We start from the raw sequence: 18,765 nt of genomic DNA, 5'->3' as shown, positions 1-18,765 counted from the left end.
TGACGTCCAGAGTCCCGTTGGCATAGAAACCAAAGTTGTTGAGGTCGACGACAACGCGACTTTCATTCTGAGAAGAAGTAGAGGAAGGAGTAGAAGAGGAAGAAGAAGATTGTTCTTCAACAAGTGCAGCATCTCCAGTAAATAAGTATTACCACAGAGTAGAAAGGTCCTGCACACTACATACGAGTGTAATCATACATTTAGGTTCCCAAAGGAAAAGTACTCTTTATTTGTTACAACGTTTTTACGTGTCGTCTGATCTTTACACAAACAAAAAAAGGGCTTATTGATTAAACATGAATTAAATCATTAATTAATTAATAAGTAATAATCGGAGCATTGGAGCTCATTTTGCCTTTAAAATGGTAGTTTAATCTATAATAATCATGTATTAGTTTATTATATTTAAAATGTATAATCTGAATCTAAGGAATGAAAGATTTAACGTTAAATGAAGAAGCATAAAGTACCACAAAAGTGTTACTTTCATGCAGTAACGTTACTTGAGATTATTATTATTATAATAACTGCTTCAGGTCCGAAGACGTTTTATTTGACTTTTATTCACAAGCTTTTGATCAAACAAAACATTCGTCAAAGGTAAAGAAACACTAGCAAACTAACCAACCAGCTAACTAATGCAACACTAGCTAACTAACCAACCAGCTAACTAACTAACGCAGCACTAACCAGCTAACTAGTTAACATAACACTAACTATCCAGCTGCCTAACTAGCCAGTAACTAACCCGTCTTGAGGAGTCTAACCTGCTAACTAGCTCCTCCTCTCTGTTAGCTTCCTCGCTAGCACACCTGTAGTTTGAGCGCTAGCTCGTACACCTGTAGTCCGAGGCTCACCTTCAGGGTGAGCTTGTGGATTCTCGCGCCGCACTCAGCCAGCAGCAGCAGGAAACACGCAGCCACAACAGTCCGAACCGGAACCATCGGAACCATCGCGCTCACCAGCTGCTAGCTCACGTTAGCGAGCGAGCGACGATCTGCCAGATGGCTAAATAACAAGCTAGCGAGCGGGCTCAACGGCTCACGAGGCGCGTTACGATGACGTCAATCTGTGACTTGAGAGCGTCGGGCCTCTAAAGACGTCGTTTATGATGTAATGACAACCATTAATGCTGCGTTTTGTGGTTCTCTTCTGTGCTTTCCATCCGGAGAGTAGCAGCTAGCCTGACTTCCTGGTCTCGAGTCAGGGAGCGCACCATTAAACAAGGACCGGACCAACACGTCACATCCGGTACCCGGCCGCAAAGAGCGTTCAGAGGGCGGTGCGGTGCAGAAACACCTCTGCGAACGCAGGAACATGTGATTTAAAGCTCTCTAGGCCAGAAGGATCCATTGACGTGTTATTTCTGTCAAACTAAAGCGTTTCTCCTCCCGCGCTCACTTCACGGAACCTTGTTTAAATGGCCTAGAGTCGGTCACGTGGTTCCGTCATTTTGACTCTGAGCTTCCGGCTGAAAGTGTTCACGTGGTACTGACCCTCCACGTCACACCTCCCTATGGTCAACACAAATATTTATTTTCTATTTTTTTATTTGGAAACAATCTACATTTACATCTATTAGATACAATATGTATAAATATTTGATCTTTTTTTTATGAACAAATAAATAAGCGGGACAAAGTCTCACTTTAAATTCACTGCTTTTGATATTGAATGCCTGCAGGAATCTTCTTTATGAGAAGAAGCTTCACAGAAGAGAGGTGGAGGAGTCCATAACTGACTTTATTGTTAGTGTATTGAACTGAGTCTCTTCATGAACTGAGTTTCTTTATGAACTGAGTCTCTTCCTGAGTCTCTTCATGAACTGAGTCTCTGCATGAACTGAGTCTCTTCATGAACTGAGTCTCTTCATGAACTGAGTCTCTTCCTGAGTCTCTTCATGAACTGAGTCTCTTCCTGAGTCTCTACATGAACTGAGTCTCTACATGAACTGAGTCTCGTCATGAACTGGAGTCTCTTCATGAACTGAGTCTCTTCATGAACTGAGTCTCTTCATGAACTGAGTCTCTTCATGAACTGAGTCTCTACATGAACTGAGTCTCTTCATGAACTGAGTCTCTTCATGAACTGAGTCTCTTCCTGAGTCTCTTCATGAACTGAGTCTCTACATGAACTGAGTCTCTTCCTGAGTCTCTTCATGAACTGAGTCTCATCATAAACTGAGTCTCTTCATGAACTGAGTCTCTACATGAACTGAATCTCTTCCTGAGTCTCTTCGTTATCTGAGTCTCTACATGAACTGAGTTCTTCATGAATTGAGTCTCTTCATGAACAGAGTCTCTTCATGAACTGGAGTCTCTTCATGAACTGAGTCTCTACATGAACTGAATCTCTTCCTGAGTCTCTTCATGAACTGAGTCTCTACATGAAATGAGTTCTTCATGAACTGAGTCTTTTCATGAACTGGAGTCTCTTCATGAACTGGAGTCTCTTCATGAACTGAGTCTCTACATGAACTGGAGTCTCTTCATGAACTGAGTCTCTTCATGAACTGAGTCTCATCATGAACTGAGTCTCAACATGAACTGAATCTCTTCCTGAGTCTCTACATGAACTGGAGTCTCTTCATGAACTGATTCTCTTCATGAACTGGAGTCTCTTCATGAACTGAGTCTCTTCATGAACTGAGTCTCTACATGAACTGAGTTCTTCATGAACTGAGTCTCTTCATGAACTGAGTCAAAATAAGCTAAGCTGAGCTAAATAATATTCAATATTATTATGAAAATGGTTTGAACGTGTATAATATATTTAACCTAACACTGATAAACATTTCTAAAATGTAATAAACAATCTTACGATTCATAAAGTGAAATTACTTGCAGTTGTGACATCTGACATCTGGTTGAGTTTTGCAACTAATTTCAAATGAAATGGGTATATAGTAGCAGCTAGCATTAGCTTTTCTTCTTGCTAGCAACTTCATTCATATACTTATATTTATAGTTTTATATTGGTTGTATGACTTGACATGAAAAGTGCACCTGTAAGCTAAAAATATATTTGAATCAATATTTCAGAGATCTACAAATCTTTTCACTCAGCCACAGATGGCAGTTGGTGTCTCTTGATGATATAATATCCTGTTACCGCCTCTGCACTCCTTCAAAATAAAAGTCTGTTAACTCCTCTACACTCCACTTCAAAATAAAGGTCTGTTAACTCCTCTTATTATTTCAAAAGCTTAAAACTATTGGTGTGTGGATATATATATATATATATATATATATATATATATATATATATATATATATATATATATACAACACACATCTAATGTAGTAATGTATTTCACAGCAGACATAGAAAGAACAAAGGATGCAGCTACACACACATTTCTATAAATATATATTTATAAACAATATTTATAAAATATATATTTATAAACACACATGAATAAATCCAAACGTGATCTGTAAACTACAAGTAGCTTACAGATCAGATTTAACAGGAAGTCGTTTTTTCTGTGACTTCCTGTGTTCACTTTGAAGGCAGCTGAAAACTGTCCGACTTGACCACAGTTTTCCGTCAACGCCTCCTGCTGCTGCTGCTGCTGCTGCTGATGATGATGATGATGATGATGAAGATGATCCTGCTGCTCCTGCTGCTCTCTCTGCATTCCAGGAGAGAAGCAGCTCTTTGAACGAGCCTGTTTCCTCCATCTTGGTGTGCAGGTTTGAGTCCTCTGGGCCTCCGTAGCCTGGTAGAAACCTGTCAGCTGACTTCCTGTAGTTTCTCTGGTTGATGTGGACATGTTCAGCAGGAAGAGATTCAACTCTCAGTCTGCAGCGTCAACAAGAAGAGAAGCTCCTGTTTCTGTGAGTGTTGAACACTTCTGTGTCTCTGGACGCTTTCTCTGCTTCTTTTACTGCAAAAGCTCTTTACTTTTATTATTGAGCTGTTTTCTTCTCTTTCAACTGCTTCCTCATTTCTCAATGGAGAAATGTATTTCAAAGCTAATAATGTCCAGGATGTTATTTCTATTACTTGTATGATTCATAATGTTCATACTTTCAGGAATATTAAACATTTTCCAGCAAAATGTATCCAATCAAATGAATGGAAGACATTTTTAAAGAGATCTTGAGCTCTAAACTACTCATTCATACATGTATATAGAAACTGTTCTGTTGCTAACTGTTCCTAACCCTATTCAAAACCTATGCAACATATACAAAACATAACAATCGTGAAAATCATAGCTTAAGACATAAAGGAGGAAGTAGAAGTGTGAGTCTCAAAGGGAGAGACGCTCTGGTGCACTTCCTCAATAACTGATGAATCAGACATGAGTACAGAAGGGAGGGGTGGTAATATGTATATATAAATACTGTATATATATCCAGTATGTATATTTATATATATGTCTTTAAAGCGCTTCACATTAATGAGGCAGATGTTTGTGATGTTGTCATGAAGTGAAAATAAAGTACCTTTCTGAGTTATTTCATCCAATTTATGAGGAACTAACTTTAATAATCTTGCTTTTTCAACAGGGCTACACGACTGACAGACATGTTGTAACTGGTTGTGTACTGGTTGTGTACTGGTTGTGTACTGGTCTGGGTGTGTTTGAAGGCGTGAGAACGTGATGGCTGCGTCCGTCAGTGTCTGCAGACGAAGGTAGAAAGTCTCTTGGACCTCCTCTGGATGTGACTGTAACAGGTGAGTAGCCTCACAGGTATCTTTACCTCTGATGAAGGAGCTCTGCTGACATGTGTTACGTAATGAACGTGTAGATGAGAGCCGTGATCAATTCTTTCTGCACTGATATTTTATGTTTGTATCTGGATTCATTCTCTTAAATTCTGTAATATGTAACTTTCTGCTCAAAGTGTTTTTAACCTTTGAGCCTGTTCATGTTCAGTAGAGTCAGATTTTATTATCACCAGGAAACAACTTTCATTTAAATCTGCACTGACTCACTGCTGAAATATGTGGACACGTCAGTCTACTGTTTATTCTCTGACTGACACACCTTAACAACTACAAATGTAACAAATATGATCTATTGGGTACTAATCTACTGCAATAACAAGCATGCATATGCCCACTATCATAGTTGCATCAGCATAGCTGGCACATAAGTACATAAACTAAGTAAAATATGTAAACAGGTCACTAAAACCCATGATGTAACTTCAACAACGTTGGGACATGAACACTGGTCTTGAATACCAGTCTCCTGGTTGAAAGTCCTGTGTTGGTTTGACCTGTCAGTGTGGCTTTTATTCACCTTAAAGAACGGCCTCCTCTTGTTTGTGCCAGAGTATTCTGCTCTGTCAGATAGGTTTGTATAAGTTAGAACAAGAGTCGAATGTTACAGAAACAAGGACATTACACTTCCATTCCAAATGGTGCTTTTACTCAAACATCTCTCTTGATTTGAATGAATTGTGTTGAGTGTCCAAGGAAGAAGATGAAAGTAAAAAGGTCTAACTATTATAACCGTAAAATCATTTTCTTTTTCTATATAACCATTTGAATATATATATATATACTGTTTGGTTTTTATTTTCATTATAGTTTGTGATTAGACCACATACAATTCATAGGACGCTATAAGTTGCTATGTTATATACTCTTTTTGAATGAGATGTGTTAAATGTTCTCTCCTTTGTTAAAGAGCATGCATTGGCAGTATTACCAAATAAGGTAGTGAAACCTCCTCTGTCCAACTCTGGTGACAGGGTGATTTATGTATTCTGGTGTATAAAAGAGGGGGTAGGAATGCATGTTTTTTGGGGGTGCCTGGCAATTCTGTGCAGGAGTAGACAAGAGAGAAGGGGTGTTCACTCACCAGCTCTAAAAACTTAACCCTTTCTCTTAGTTACTTGTGACTTTTAAACTGTTTGATTGAATTTAATTTTTTGTATGTAAGATAAACTTTGAATAAAAACTCGGCCTTACCATTTGGAAGGGACTGAAACCAAACCAAAGGTTCTGGTTCTTTAAAACAATTTAAACCCTCTTTCCCTGTCCATCCACCGTGAGATACAGAGGTGACGACTGAATCTCCCAAAGAGACTTAAGGTAAGTATCTTTGGGTGAAGACTTTTGCAGTGTTTGTCATAATGATGAGATGGTGTCAAAATAGGTAGAGAGAAGGTATAGATGATATACGTACTCGCTTGATAAGGGAGTTATCAAGGAGCTACAGCCTACCGCAAGGGACCTAGAGCGCAAGCTGTAAAAACCAATATCGAATGAGGGTTATTATTTCCTCCGGGATCACTAGGATAATTAGCCGACGGAGTGCCACCGAGTTAGGTGCGAGGTCTTGCCTTTCCTACTCTCCCCCCTACCCTACTCTTTCCCTGGCAAGACCACCGTTCACGTTACAATTGAAAGAAGTCCAAGCAGTGTGACACTTCAACATTACATAATTCCATCCCATAGAGCAGCAGCAGGAGCTCTTGCTGGACAAATTACACTGATCAGCCAATCAGAGCTCTTTGTGTTTCAGTTTTTCCTTCAGGTGACAAAACAGCCAGGTTTTAGCCGGGAGCCACGATGACGTCAGTGGACCTTTTGGAGATTCTAGATGATTTAAAAGAAGAAGAATTTCAGAGATTCAAATGGCATCTGAAGGAGCCTGGCTTCATGAAATCTTACAAAGCTCTCAAAGAGTCAGCTCTGGAGAAAGCAAAGAGGGAGGACACTGCGGATCTGATGGTGAAGACCTTTAACCCTGATGGAGCTCTGGAGGTGACCAGGAAGGTTTTACAGAAGATACACAGGAATGATCTGGTGCAGAGACTACAGGACACCATCTCAAGACCAGAAGGTCAGTCATTTGTATTCTCATGAAAATAGTGCAACACAATGCTTGTAATGGAACAGGGTCTCTGTACAGAAGCTCATTGTCTTCACCAAAGGAAAACAATGGAGGTCTGATCTCTTAATCATGAGAAAAGGCTCAGGTGATGTATCATTGTTATTGGTCAGAGGGTGCTGGGGCTACCTGATTTACTCATCTTTTATTTACTCTTTGGTTTGAGACACTGACATATTAATGTGAGTATTGTGATCAACGTATCCTCATACAACGATACTTTACAAAAAGGTTTTTCAAAATAAACTTCTGTTTTCACAGGAAAGTACTCAGTTAGGTTACTAAACTACTTAGTTTAGAAAAATATCATGAACTAATTAGTTGGGTTAAGGAAAAGGTGGTGAAATACTTCTTTAGGTACACAAAGTACAGTAAAGTACACAGATTACGTGACAATAAATCAACGCTTACTTCTGGTAACAAACAGCGCTGGTCAAAGATGGCTGTTGGTTGGACCATCCACCCGTCACCCTATCAGGGCTTCTGTGGTCTTTATACTTCCTCGTCCATGATTACATGGACAACTTATGGAATGATTTCCAATAGCTGGCTGAGTTACGTAATAAGATGAAATACTGGTGTCATGCACATGAGGCTGATGCGTTGATGGAGATTGAATAAAGCAGTAGCATCCTGCACCTTATTGGTGGAGAGTTTATGTATTGGGGTTAGAGGTTAAATTCAGTTCCCTAAAAGAAAATGCTGAACAAACTATTTAAAATGTACAAGTTTCATTTTGTGCTGCATTATGAGGAGTTTGAGTCAACAGCATCAGACCTGCAGCAAACACTTCCACTTCTGCAGCTACAGCAGGAAGATCAGTCCCAACATGTGATGCACTCATGGACACACCTGTACTGGTTGAAGTGCTTTTGGTCCTGAGGGGTCAAAAGCACTGTAAACAGTTGAAAGGCCTCCATGTCGGGTGAATGTTTGATGGCGGTGGACACAGAGGAGGTGAATGTGTTGGCTGTGATCTCCCAGAGCGGACTATCTGCTGTTTGGATGTGGGTTCTTCGTTCAGCTCTAGATATTGATTACTGAGGCGCAATCTTCAGGCGGGAGGGCCCTTTTTGACTTATTTTATAGTTTGAATGACAACATTTAACCCTATTTTAGAACCATGTGTAATAATTGAATGAAACAGTAATTATACCTATAAATATAGAATAGTTTGTGGAGTTACAGCTGTGTTGATAATGTCCCACAGCGATTACAGCTAATCATGTATCCCAGTCTAAATGATGTAAACTACAGTACATCAAACAGAAACAGGTTTGAAACCTGAAAAATTAAAAACTAATTACCAATCACTGGTTACCTTGAAGATTATAAATATGTATTAAGTCATATTGATGAAATAAAACATCCTGTAACTTCTCTCACAGGCGATGCTGATGCTGGAGAGACTTCAGAGAACAGAGGAGCATCCACCTGTCAGAGCAAAGGTAAAGCTGCTCTCTGGTGCGTATGGAAGCCCTGAGAGACAAAAGTGTGGTCAGTGTTTTAATAAATACGCTCTGTGTACTAGTTGAAGTGTTGTTGATGACACTGTAGACAGTTGAGGTGAATGTTTGATGGTGGTGGACACAGAGCAGGTAAACGTGTTGGTTGTGATCTCCAGAGAAGACCTAAGCTTCGTTGTACGGATGCGGTTCATCAGATCTGGTCCTTGATTACTGAGGCTCAAGGCTCAAGTTTCAGGTTGGAGGGCCTCAATGACTTCCTGACAGCTTGAAGCAAACGTTTGTAAGCGGAGGTTTGACTAAGCGAGTGATGCCTGTGTTCATTGGAAAACTGTAACTCTCTAACTACGCCTGATTTTAGTAATCCTTCAAGTATTATTTGTATTCCTTGCGCTGCTTCTGGTTTAATAGGGTATTGACGTTGAAATGGTCTAAAGCCGTGCATTTTCGACCAAGGCCTTCAGTGCCGTTTAGTCCACATCGGGGGACAAAGGGGACAGCGGACTCCCCCGCCGAGCAACACGCATTTACGCAGCGCCTCTCGGTCGGACGCCGCCAACCTCGCCTCGTCGATGTTGTGCGTCCTGACCACCTGACCTTCCCAACCCCGTCGGCCCACCGGGGATTTCCCCGAATTAACAAGAACCACACTTAGTTATTACATGACAAAACAATCCATGATAAAAAACAGCACCATCAACAAAACGCCACTGCAGATGCAAAAACATAAAAAGCAGGCAACTCACCAGATGATGTTCACTTAAAGACAAAGTCCATCCGCCTCTCCTTGTTGACAAAAAGTTCAGTAACACGGTTGTACAGTTTACGGTGTGCTGCAGTTCCAGCAACATGGACAGGTGAGGAGAGCCGAGCCCCGGAAACCTCCACGCGTTCTAGGGCAGAAAATATCCGCTCGACAGCAGCAGTCATCACCAAACATGCGTTGTCATTAAATCCGCTTCTCCTCCTCCTTCAGCCACCGAGCGCCAAAACACGCAAAACACTAAACATGTCACAACTTCTCTCGCTTCAGCTGCCCGAACCATTCCAGCTCCCATTGTTGACACACTGACCAATCACAGCGCATGTTAATGGTCAAGCTGGGCCACTGACCAATCACACGTCCACGCCATTTTGCAAGCGCTGTACATCAAAGAATACACCCAGCATGTAAAACTAAAGATCTGATTTGTTGAAGTCCATAACAATCAACGACAATGTCCACTCTCTGTGTACTTTAATCTGCAAAGGGTTAAACTGCTTTGTGACATAGAGACATAGGAGAGAAACATCTGATTGGATGAAAGCTTCTCCTTCAAACCAGCTGAAGGCAGAGCAACAGAGGAAGACAGGAGCTGTGCAATGAGAAAATAAGCTGATAGGGAAAAATAATTATAAAATAAAAAAGCTGTAATTTTGTGATTCTGTTTAGGCCAGCAGTGAAGGCTTAGCAGGCCCTGACGGTCCACCACTGTTGTTACTGGTTCTTTTCCTTTAACTTTCCCTCGCAATAACAACCAGATTTCTCCATCTAATCCATCCACAGTTGAATGAATGTCTTCTCTTCTAATCAGACCTGACGAAAGGCAAAGACAAGTTTTTCATTCATCTGTGGAAGACAGTCATGATGTGGATGTTTTCTTGTTTTCTGTCTTAGTTTGAAGTCCTTGTTTCATGTGTCCTCTGTGTCCTTGCACTTCCTGCCTCTGTGATTGTCTGTTGATTGTCTGCCTTGTCCCTGATTGTTTCCTGCCATGTCCATTCACTTTCCCCTTGTAATTAAACCCTGTCTGTCACCTGTCCCCTTGTCGGATTGTACTGTGTGTTAGTCGGTGTGTTCCTTGTTCGTTCCCATGCCCTTTTTGATCCCGTCTGCTGAAGCCTTGCCTTGATTTTTCGTTAGAAAAATGAATATTCTTTATACGGTTGTCGGCGTTTGGGTCCTCCCTTAAACCACCATCTGACACCTTCAGTAAATACCTTTTGTGTTCTGCTCCTGCAACTGTAGAGAAACAACCTGATAATGTGTTTCTTTATATTTGTGTTCTATACAGACGTGATGGTTCTGGGAGTACCCATCTCAACTCACCAAGAAAAGCTTCAATCATACTTTCAGGATAAGTTCATGTGTGTACAAGAGGCGTGGCTGGAGAAGAAGGATGAGCAACGTCTGGATGCTATCTACACAGAGCTGTACATCACAGCAGGGGCTGACATACACATCAACACTCAACATGAGGTCCGGCAGGTTGAGGCGAAGAGGGTGAAGCCAGCAGATGAAGATAAACCAATTCAACCCAAAGACATGTTCAAACCCCCGTCTGGAGAATACAGAGCCATAAGAACAGTTCTGACCAATGGAATCGCAGGAATTGGAAAAACATTTCTTGTGCGCAAGTTTGTGTGGGACTGGGCTGAAAAACAAACCAATCAAGATGTGCATCTCATCTTCCCCTTCACCTTCCGCCAGCTGAATTTATGGAAGGAAGAAGAGTTGTGTTTGGCAGATCTCATTCATAAATGTATCAGGCAGACGAAAGGCATCACGAGAGAAGCTCTTGATGAAATCTTCACAACTCTGCAGTCATCACCAAACACCAACTACGACAAGAGTGTCTTCAAACTTCTGTTTGTTTTGGATGGACTGGATGAGAGCCGCCTTCGTCTGGACTGCTCTACCAGTGAAAACCCGGCTGATACCTTTGATGTGACCGAGTCGATCCCAGTGGATGTGCTGCTGACGAACCTCATCAGAGGGAACCTGCTTCCCTCTGCTCGCCTCTGGATAACCACACGACCTGCAGCAGCCAATCAGATCCATCCTGACTGTGTTGACATGGTGACAGAGGTCAGAGGGTTCACTGACCCACAGAAGGAGGAGTACTTCAGGAAGAGGTTCAGAGATGAGGAGCAGGCCAGCAGGATCATCTCCCACATCAAGACCTCACGAAGCATCCACATCATGTGCCACATCCCAGTCTTCTGCTGGATCACTGCTACAGTTCTGAAGGATGTGTTGAAGACCAGAGATGGAAGAGAGCTGCCCAAGACCCTGACTGAGATGTATGCAGAATTCCTGGTGTTTCAGATTCATCAGACAAAAGAGAAGAAGTATGACCAAAAGAAATTCAACCAGTACATTCAGTCATTAGCCAAACTGTCTTTTCACCAGCTGGAAGAGGGCAACCTGATCTTCTATGAGAAAGATCTCAAAGAGAGTGGCATTGACGTTAGTGAAGCCTCAGTGTGCTCAGGAGTGTTCACAGAGATCTTCAAAGAGGAACGTGGGAAGAAGAATGAAGACAAGATGTTTAGCTTCGTCCATCTGAGTGTTCAGGAGTTTCTGGCAGCGTTCTACGTAAGAATGAAACTCGTTAACAGAAACAAGAATGTGATGTTGGAGTCAGGGCAAACTTGTGTCGACATCGTGCGAATGGTTTTCAGAACATCTACGACAGAGGTCCACAGGTTTGCTATTGACGAGGCCTTGAAAAGTCCAAATGGACACCTGGACCTGTTCCTCCGATTCCTCCTGGGTCTTTCACTGGAGACCAATCAGAATCATCTACAAGGCCTACTGAAAAAGAAAAGTAGCTCACAGACCAATCAGAGAACAGTCAAGTACATCAAGAAGAAGATCAGTGAGAATGTGTCTCCAGAGAAAAGCATCAATCTGTTCCACTGCCTGAATGAACTGAATGATGGTTCTCTAGTGGAGGAGATCCAACAGTCCCTGAGTTCAGGACGTCTCTCCACAGATGAACTGTCTCCTGCTCAGTGGTCAGCTCTGGTCTTCATCTTACTGTCATCAGGAAAATATCTGGAGGTGTTTGACCTGAATAAATACTCTGCTTCAGAGGAGGCTCTTCTGAGGCTGCTGCCAGTGGTCAAAGCCTCCAACAAAGCTCTGTAAGTACCAGAGACCTGCAGGTAATCGCTTCATCACACGAGTAGAGTAGTTCTCAACTAATGAACGGCTTCTGTTGAGGGATTTAGTAAACTAGTTGATGAGTTGAACAATTGAAAAACATGCAAATTGTTTATTCAGTTTCATTGCAACTCCACACATTAATGCAGATATGAAATTAAAAAAAGTCTCTGTTGTTCATTTAAGACTAAAATTGATTTGGGATTGACATCCATTAATTGTTGTTAGATTCCAGTAATAGACACAATGAAAGGCAAAAATCGTCTCGGCACCTGAGACTCTAATCCTCGATTGTTCAATTTATAAACTCAGAAATGTAGATTTTATATTGTAGAAGAAAAAAACTTAAACGTCTTTGTTGTCTTCATCACTGACTCTCCTTCAGGTTGAGTGGCTGTAACCTCTCAGAGAGAAGCTGTGAAGCTCTGTCCTCAGTCCTCAGCTCCCAGTCCTCTAGTCTGAGAGAGCTGGACCTGAGTAACAACGACCTGCAGGATTCAGGAGTGAAGCTGCTGTCTGCTGGACTGGAGAGTCAATACTGTCATCTGGAGATTCTCAGGTCAGGTTTAATAAACATATATATGGTCAACAAGAACTTTCATGTGGTACATTGTCATTTTCCTCAATTTTACCACTTTTAATATATAACAGTACTGCCTACCTAAATATAATTGTACGTTATGTAAAATGTAGATATTAATGTGTTCACACATGTGCTGTACATATTTTAGGTTGAGTGGCTGTAACCTCTCAAAGAGAAGCTGTGAAGCTCTGTCCTCAGTCCTCAGCTCCCAGTCCTCTAGTCTGAGAGAGCTGGACCTGCATAACAACGACCTGCAGGACTCAAGAGTGAGGGTGCTGTCTGCTGGACTGGATAGTCCACACTGTACACTGGAAACACTCAGGTCAGGTTTAATAATAAACCTATATATGGTAGACCAGAACTGTCATACTGTTCACTGTCATTGTTCTTCAGTCATTTAACCACTTATATTCATAACAGTAATGCCTGCTTAAATATGATTGTACGTTATATCAAATGTAGATATACGTGTTTTCACACATGTGCTGTACATATTTTAGGTTGAGTGGCTGTAACCTCTCAGAGAGAAGCTGTGAAGCTCTGTCCTCAGTCATTAGCTCTCAGTCCTCTAGTCTGAGAGAGCTGGACCTGAGTAACAACGACCTGCAGGATTCAGGAGTGAATCTGCTGTCTGCTGGACTGGAGAGTCAATACTGTCATCTGGAGATTCTCAGGTCAGGATTCATCTTCTGTTTAACTGATGAAGATTTAAATGCTGCTTGATATACAAGTTAATCTTATAACTGTATATTAACTTAAAAGTTAATATACACGTTAGCATATTACAAGAGAGACCATCACCTTCCAGCACATTGTGTAGTTGATAGACCCTCAGCTCTACTGATTCACTCTCACTGCACTCATCAGCAGCAGCAGCTGTTTTTATCACACAAGCTGTGATGAACTCACGGTACACGACCTGCTCACAGCAAACAGCAGACAGACACATGTAGAGACTGTAGCTGGTGGAGAAAGTGGAAAGAGACAGACATGTTTCTTTCCACTTTGTAAAGACGATACTTTATCAAAAGTGAAGCAATCTGCTCTGTCCATTAGTGATCTCTGTAGAAAGTCAAACAGAACGCTGCAGCTTGAGTCCTCACTAAGACCAGGAAAGTGGATCACGTCACTCCAGTTCTGAGGTCTTTGCCCTGGCATCCTGTCCAACAAAGAAGTGACTTTAAAATGACTTAAACAAATAGTTCTCTACACACTAGGAAAGCTAGCTGACAGGTATTTAGCTGGCTGCAACCTGCAGCTCACCAATAGATGTCACTAAATCCTACACACTGTTTGTAAAAAACCCCATAGAAGGTTCATTGTATTGGGTTGATTGCCTGCTTTGTATTGGCCATATTGGTTCTTGACATATGCCAAGGTGATATTGTTCAATTCAGTTTATTTTATATAGCCCAACATCACAAATACAAGTTTGCCTCGGAGGGCTTTACAATCTATACACATGACATCCCTGTCCCGGGACCTCACATCGGATCAGGAAAAACTCCTTCAATAAAGATAGTAAAAACGCTTTCACAGGGGAAAAAACCTGAGGGAGAGCAACAGAGGAGGATCCCTCTCCCTGGATGGACAGAAGCAATAGATGTCATGTGACCAGAATGAATAACATAACAGAGTTACAGCATATTCAATGAATATGACAGAAATTATTCATATAATAAGTAGTATGCATGGTCCATGATCCAGATAGCCACGATCCATTAAGGAGAAGGAGGTAGAGAGGAGGGGCATCAGCAGGGCCATGGCAGCAGGCAGGACCGGTTCCAGTCAGCCACGATCCATGGAAAAAGAAAGTAGAGTTAGTAATGTGCATTGAAGAGACAATAATTTATCCAGAAGGAGAGGAAGAGAAGGAGAGGAGGAGCTCAGTGTATCCTAAGATGTCCCCCAGCAGTCTAGGCCTATAGCAGCATATCTAGGGGCTGGACCAGGGCAAACCTGAGCCAGCCCTAACTATAAGCCTGAAACAGCCCTAACTATAAGCCTGAAACAGCCCTAACTATAAGCGCTATCAAAGAGGAAAGTCTTAAGGCTACTCTTAAATGAGGTGACTGTCTGCCCCCCGGACTGAAAGTGGAAGCTGATTCCACAGAAGAGGAGCCCGTTAACTGAAAGCTCTAGCCCCCAACCTACTTTTTAACACTCTGGGAACCACAAGTAACCCTGCATTCAGTGAGCGTAATGCTCTAGTGGGGTAATATGGCACTATAAGGTCCTTAAGATATGATGGTGCATCACCAGTTAAGGCTTTGTAGGTAAGGAGAAGGATTTTGAATATGATTCTCGATCTTACAGGAATCCAGCGGAGAACAGCTAGTACAGGAGTAATGTGATCTCTCTTCCGGGTCCTTGTTAGTACACGAGCTACAGCATTCTGGATCAGTTGGAGAGATCCAAGGGATTTACCGGAGCAGCCTGATAATAAGGAGTTACAGTAATCCAGTCTTGAAGTAACAAATGCGTGGATCAATGTTTCTGCATCGCTTTGAGACAGGATGTGCCGGATCTTTGAGATGTTCCGTAGGTAAAAAAAAGGCAGTCCTTGAGATCTGTTTCACGTGGGAGCCAAAGGACAGGTCCTGGTCAAAGATAACTCAGAGATTCCTTATGGTGGTGGTAGATGCCAGAGCAATGCCATCCAGAGAAACCATATCATCAGATACTTGATTTCTGAGGTGTTCTGGGCCGAGTAAAATAACTTCAGTCTTGTCCGAGTTCAGCAGCAGGAAGTTGCAGGTCATCCAGGTTTTGATGTCTTTAAGACACGCTTGAAGTTTAGCGACCTGGTGGGTTTCATCTGGCTTGATCGACAGATATAGTTGAGTATTATCGGCATAACAGGGAAAGTTTATGGAGTGTTTTCTGATAATACTGCCTAAAGGAAGCATATATAAGGTGAATAAAATTGGTCCAAGTACAGAACCTTGTGGAACTCCATGGCGAACGGCGGTGGTCATTGAGGCCTCATCGTTTACAAATACAAACTGAGATCGATCTGATAAATACGACTTAAACCAGCTTAGTGCTGTACCTTTAATACTAATCGACTGGTCTAGTCTCTGTAATAAGATGTCATGGTTAATGGTGTCAAACGCTGCACTAAGGTCTAACAAGACCAGTACAGAGACAAGTTCCCTATCTGATGCAACTAGAAGGTCATTAGTAATTGTCTCTGTGTTATGATGCTTTCTAAATCCTAACTGAAACTCCTCAAATAAACTATTGTTCTGCAAAAAGTCACACAACTGGTTTGCGACTACCTTCTCCAGTATCTTAGAGAGGAAGGGAAGGTTAGAGATAGGTCTGTAGTTAGCCAACACCTCTGGATCCAGAGTGGGCTTCTTAAGAAGAGGTTTAATTGCAGCTACTTTAAAAGACTCTGGTACATGACCCATTAGTAAAGACCCATTGATAATATCTAGTAGAGAGGCACTAACTAAAGTTAAAACTTTCTTAAACAGCTTAGTCGGAACAGGGTCCAGGAGACAGGTAGACGATTTAGAAGTAGAAACCATTGAAGACAGTTGGTCGAGGTTGATGGTATAAAATCCATCCAGACACACAACAGGGCCCACAGCCTCCTCCATGGCCATCCCACCTGAGGATGGACCGGCAGTAGTCGAGGGCAGGAGATCACCGATCCTGTCTCTAATAGCCAGAATCTTACCATAGAAGAAGTTCATGAAGTCATTACTACTGAGGTCTATAGGAATACACGGATCCACCGAGCTATGACTCTCAGCCAGCCTGGCCACAGTGCTAAAGAGAAACCTAGGGTTGCTCTTGTTTTTCTCTATTAGTGATGAGTAGTAGGCTCCTCTGGCATTACGGAGGGCCTTCTTATATGTTCTCAGACTATCCCGCCAAACCGACCAGGACTCCTCCAGACCGTTGGAACGCCATATGCCCTCAAGCTTCCTGATGCTTGCTTCAATATGCGGGTCTGAGGGTTGTACCATGGAGCGAGCCTCCTTTGCTTAATGATCCTCTTTTTTAGAGATTGTATTGTTTGAAGAATGTATAGAGGCTTTATGCTACTTTCTCTCTAATAGATGAATCAGACTTTTATTTTGAAAAGGTGAAAGGTTTGAATGTGAGCTTGACAGTACGGCTACGGATCTTGTTACGGACGGATCTGCTTTTAAATTTAAAAAGTGTAATAGTTTAAGGACCCGTATGAGGCTAAAGCTTTACGCTGGTGATAGTTTACAAGTTTAATGGATGTATTTTGACCCAAAGGAAGAACATAAAGGAGTCATTTCACCAGCAGTAAGTTTCATGCCACTTCATATACGGGGATCTGTTACGCTGTTCCTTTCAAGGTGCAAAGTGACTGAAAGAGATGAAAATAAATGTAATATAATTGTTCATAATGTGTCTCCAGGCTGTCAGGCTGTCTGGTCACAGAGGAAGGCTCTTCTTCTCTGGCTTCAGCTCTGAGATCCAACCCCTCCCATCTGAGAGAGCTGGACCTGAGCTACAATCATCCAGGAGTCTCAGGAGTGAAGCTGCTGTCTGCTGGACTGGAGGATCCACACTGGAGACTGGACACTCTCAGGTATGAAGAGCCTGCTGGTTCTGCCTGATAACAGTGAAGACAGTAGCTGATGTTCTGAGAGTCTCTGTCCCCACTGAAACATCAGACCAGGATCTGGTGCTGATCCTTCATTGACGTCTACGACACACGTTCTTTTTGACAAATATGGTGTCAAAGTGTTTAGAGAATATTTTACAAACTAATAAACTTTTTTTTTTACCTTGAACACAGCAGTTTTCTAAATAATGTCCGCTCAGAGTAACATTACATTTAGCTGACGCTTTTATCCAAAGCGACTTACAATAAGTGCAATTCAATCATGAGTACAAACTCAGAACAACAGGAATCAAGAAAGTACAATTTCTTCAACAAAATTAAACCACAAAATGCTATCAGTAAAAGACATTTAAGTCTCTTACTGATATTCTCCTGATGTTGTACAGCATGAACCTACAGGAACGTGTTGTTGTGGTGATGTCGGCAGTCAGGGAGAGTTGACTGTCGAGTGTCACACTGAGATTCCTGGCAGTCGGGGTCGGTGCCAACACAGAGTTGTTGAAGGTGATAGTGAGGTCGTGGGTGGGAGAGCCTTTTCCTGGAAGGAAAAGTAGTTCAGTTTTGTCAGGGTTAATTTTCAGGAGGTGTGCGGACATCCACTGAGAGATGTCAGTCAGACAGGCAGAGATTTATGCTGCTACCTGTGTTTCTGACTGGGGAAACGAGAGGATCAGTTGGGTGTCATCGGCATAGATATGGTAGGAAAAGCCATGTGAGTGAATGACAGAGCCGAGAGAGTTGGTGTACAGAGAGAAGAGGAGAGGACCCAGGGCGGAGCCCTGAGGGACCCCAGTAGTGAGAGGACAAGGTTCAGACACAGATCCTCTCCAAGTTAGCCGGTAGGTGTGGTTGTTGAGGTAGGATGAGAAGAGGAAGAGCAGAGCCTGAGATACCAAGGTCCTGGAGGGAGGACCTCTGGGAGGAGAGAGTCCATTTAGTTTCTGTTTTGGAGCTCTCATCACCTTCAGCGAATCTATGGATTCTTTAAATGTCTTGAATTTGTTTTTAAAACTAACATCCATAAAATGTCTGAACAGAACAGAAGCAGCTTCCTGAAGAGCCTTTCGAGTCTTTTAGCATCAGCTGCCTTCACCCTGCTGCTCCAGCACACTACAGAGTACAAGATGACGCTGGCCAACCGGATTGATCCACTAAACCTGATGCTGGTTCTGATTTATCCACTAAATCTGATGCTGGTTCTGATTCTATGGGACAGAAGGTGTTGCACCTTGTAAAGCTGAATCCAAGATAAAAACATATGTTTCACACTGACTTGAAGAGCTTTTGATCTCCACAATAAATTATATCTGTTTCCAT

The 18,765-nt window shown here is 42.1% G+C and overlaps 1 protein-coding gene across 1 annotated transcript; it reads left to right on the top strand.

Annotated features, from left to right (window-relative positions):
* Nucleotides 1-8,275: 8,275 nt before the first annotated feature.
* On the top strand, nt 8,276-18,657 carry LOC306738310 (NLR family CARD domain-containing protein 3-like). The gene is made up of 7 exons (XM_079220146.1): nt 8,276-8,304; nt 10,377-12,231; nt 12,636-12,809; nt 12,982-13,155; nt 13,334-13,507; nt 17,239-17,412; nt 18,486-18,657. Exons 2-7 carry the CDS (start codon nt 10,382-10,384, stop codon nt 18,502-18,504), a joined length of 2,565 nt encoding a protein of 854 aa, XP_079076272.1. The 5' UTR covers nt 8,276-8,304; nt 10,377-10,381; the 3' UTR covers nt 18,505-18,657.
* Nucleotides 18,658-18,765: the final 108 nt, after the last annotated feature.

The sequence above is a fragment of the Taurulus bubalis genome, assembly GCF_910589615.1.
Source record: "Taurulus bubalis genome assembly, chromosome: 6".
Taxonomy (NCBI): domain Eukaryota; kingdom Metazoa; phylum Chordata; class Actinopteri; order Perciformes; family Cottidae; genus Taurulus; species Taurulus bubalis.
Note: the sequence above shows the minus strand (reverse complement) of the source record. Positions and strands in the feature narration are given on the sequence as shown.